The sequence below is a fragment of the Bufo bufo genome, chromosome 4 (assembly GCF_905171765.1).
Source record: "Bufo bufo chromosome 4, aBufBuf1.1, whole genome shotgun sequence".
Taxonomy (NCBI): domain Eukaryota; kingdom Metazoa; phylum Chordata; class Amphibia; order Anura; family Bufonidae; genus Bufo; species Bufo bufo.
In genome coordinates this window covers 183678383-183680659 of record NC_053392.1, presented here as the reverse complement: position 1 = coordinate 183680659, position 2277 = coordinate 183678383, and the positions used below count along the sequence as shown (strand labels likewise).

At 55.9% G+C, this 2277-nt stretch overlaps 1 protein-coding gene across 1 annotated transcript; it reads right to left on the bottom strand.

Annotated features, from left to right (window-relative positions):
- Nucleotides 1-1260: 1260 nt before the first annotated feature.
- C4H3orf80 (chromosome 4 C3orf80 homolog) lies at nucleotides 1261-1854 on the bottom strand. Its single transcript, XM_040431059.1, has one exon. The coding sequence runs from the start codon at nucleotides 1852-1854 to the stop codon at nucleotides 1285-1287; it is 570 nt and encodes a 189-aa protein (XP_040286993.1). The 3' UTR covers nucleotides 1261-1284.
- Between the last annotated feature and the right edge of the window lie 423 nt (nucleotides 1855-2277).

Genomic DNA, 2277 nt, shown 5'->3' with positions numbered 1-2277 from the left:
TGGTTATCTGCCAGAGGTGAGGGCAGATGGTTATGTGTCAGAGGTGAGGGCAGATGGTTATGTGCCAGAGGTGAGGGCAGATGGTTATGTGCCAGAGGTGAGGGCAGATGGTTATGTGCCAGAGGTGAGGGCAGATGGTTATGTGCCAGAGGTGAGGGCAGATGGTTAATATGCCAGAGGTGAGGGCAGATGGTTATGTGCCAGAGGTGAGGGCAGATGGTTAACGTGCCAGAGGTGAGGGCAGATGGTTATGTGCCAGAGGTGAGGGCAGATGGTTATGTGCCAGAGGTGAGGGCAGATGGTTATGTGCCAGAGGTGAGGGCAGATGGTTAATATGCCAGAGGTGAGGGCAGATGGTTATGTGCCAGAGGTGAGGGCAGATGATTATGTGCCAGAGGTGAGGGCAGATGGTTAACATGCCAGAGGTGAGGGCAGATGGTTAACGTGCCAGAGGTGAGGGCAGATGGTTATGTGCCAGAGGTGAGGGCAGATGGTTATGTGCCAGAGGTGAGGGCAGATGGTTATGTGCCAGAGGTGAGGGCAGATGGTTATGTGCCAGAGGTGAGGGCAGATGGTTATGTGCCAGAGGTGAGGGCAGATGGTTATGTGCCAGAGGTGCGGGCAGATTACAGAAACTCACCGGTTCCTGCATTCTGAGAGGTTACAGTACAAGGGAGCACTGCAGGACACTGAGCAGATGAAGAAGACAACCTACATACAATGACTGCATGATGACAATCAGATGGACGGCTTTACACATTCAGCTTCTCCCCCCAACCAGACCAATTTTTCCATAAAATGACATTCTAGAAGAAAGGACCATCCTGACGGCCAGTTCAAGACATTTGATGAGAACAGGAACAATAAATATCTATCCCCCATAGTGGGGGGTTCCTAATCTAACCCCCTATAGACACCCTGGGATCCATAGGGATCAGACCAGAATCACCTTCCTGATTCCCATTGTCACATACATTCATTCCTCTAGCCATTTCTGGTCAGACTGGAAGGCAGGAGTAACCCAAGGTGGACAGCCATTACACAATGCTATATGGACACAAGCAAATGACAGCAGTAGGGATCTGGCTTGTTGCCCCAGTCAGTCTAAGAATTTGGTTTCCCCCATCCACCAGTTAAGGATAAAGGGGGTGATGCCTCTAATGTTAATAAGGAGGCAATGCCACTCTCCAGTTTATTAAGAAGGGGGCAACCCCCCATCCTGCTGAGAACAATGGGGCAGTGCTTGCCATTCTCCAGCACATCATGGGACCCCCAGTCTCGTATTCAATGTGAATAGGGGGGCAGAGCCCCGGAGCCTCCGTCCTCCGCCGCTGGGATCTGGGACACGGGCAGGATCGCCTGGCCGGGTCGCATGGACTCCTCGTAGGTGGGCAGGTACTTGACCTCCTCGTAGCTGGGCAGCTGCAGGAGCACCGGCGAGGAGATGATGCGCAGCTCGTGCTCGGACAGGTGCCGCACACTGTCTATGAGGGAGTCCTGGGAGCTGGTCTCGTTGAGCAGCCCGGGGCCCCCGGTGCTCCGCTGCTGGGGCCGGGTGTACCTGCGGGGGCTGGGGCAGATCATGCGCTGCAGGAAGTAGCCGATGGCGAACAGCACCAGCAGGATGAGCAGCCCGGAGAGCTTCCTGACGAACCAGCCCACGTTGTCCAGGAAAGTGTGGAAGGGCAGCTGGCAGCACTTGATCTCCGTGTGACTGACGTTCCCGAACACGCAGCAGCCTTCCCTGTCCCCGCACAGCAGATCCCCGCAGCTCCAGCCCGCCTGCGACTCGTGCAGCAGCAGCAGCAGCGCCGTGATGAGGGAGCCCTCCGGGGAGCAGCAGCACTGCACCATCCTGAGCGGCGGGCACACTGCAGCCTCACAGCCTCACCGCCTCACCAGACTGCGGAGGGGAGGCGAGGGCTGGAGAGCTCTGCTGTGCCTCATGAGGAGGGGAGTCCCTCCTTAGGGTTCCTCGTCCCAGTGACCTTGGACTCAGACAACTTGATCATCTTCTGAGTGCTGGTGTGCAGAGCAGCTCCAATTAGCCAAGCATCATCCTCATCACTGGCAGCGGGGCAGGCACAGCACATCAGTTGGCATCACCCATGTAGTGCAAGTCCTGGGGGTGCTGATGATGGAAAGTTTTCTCTGCTGCTGTGTACCCAGCACCTGACCATTACTGGTATATGCAGGTCCCCTCAGATCATCAGTGCAGGCTCCAAGGTGTGTACAGTGCAGTCACATTTCTTCATAGGCTGATGGTCTATGTGGATC

Coding starts and splice junctions, on each gene's coding strand:
- C4H3orf80 (XM_040431059.1), bottom strand. CDS start 1,854: ATGGTGCAGTGCTGCTGCTCCCCGGAGGGCTCCCTCATCACGGCGCTG.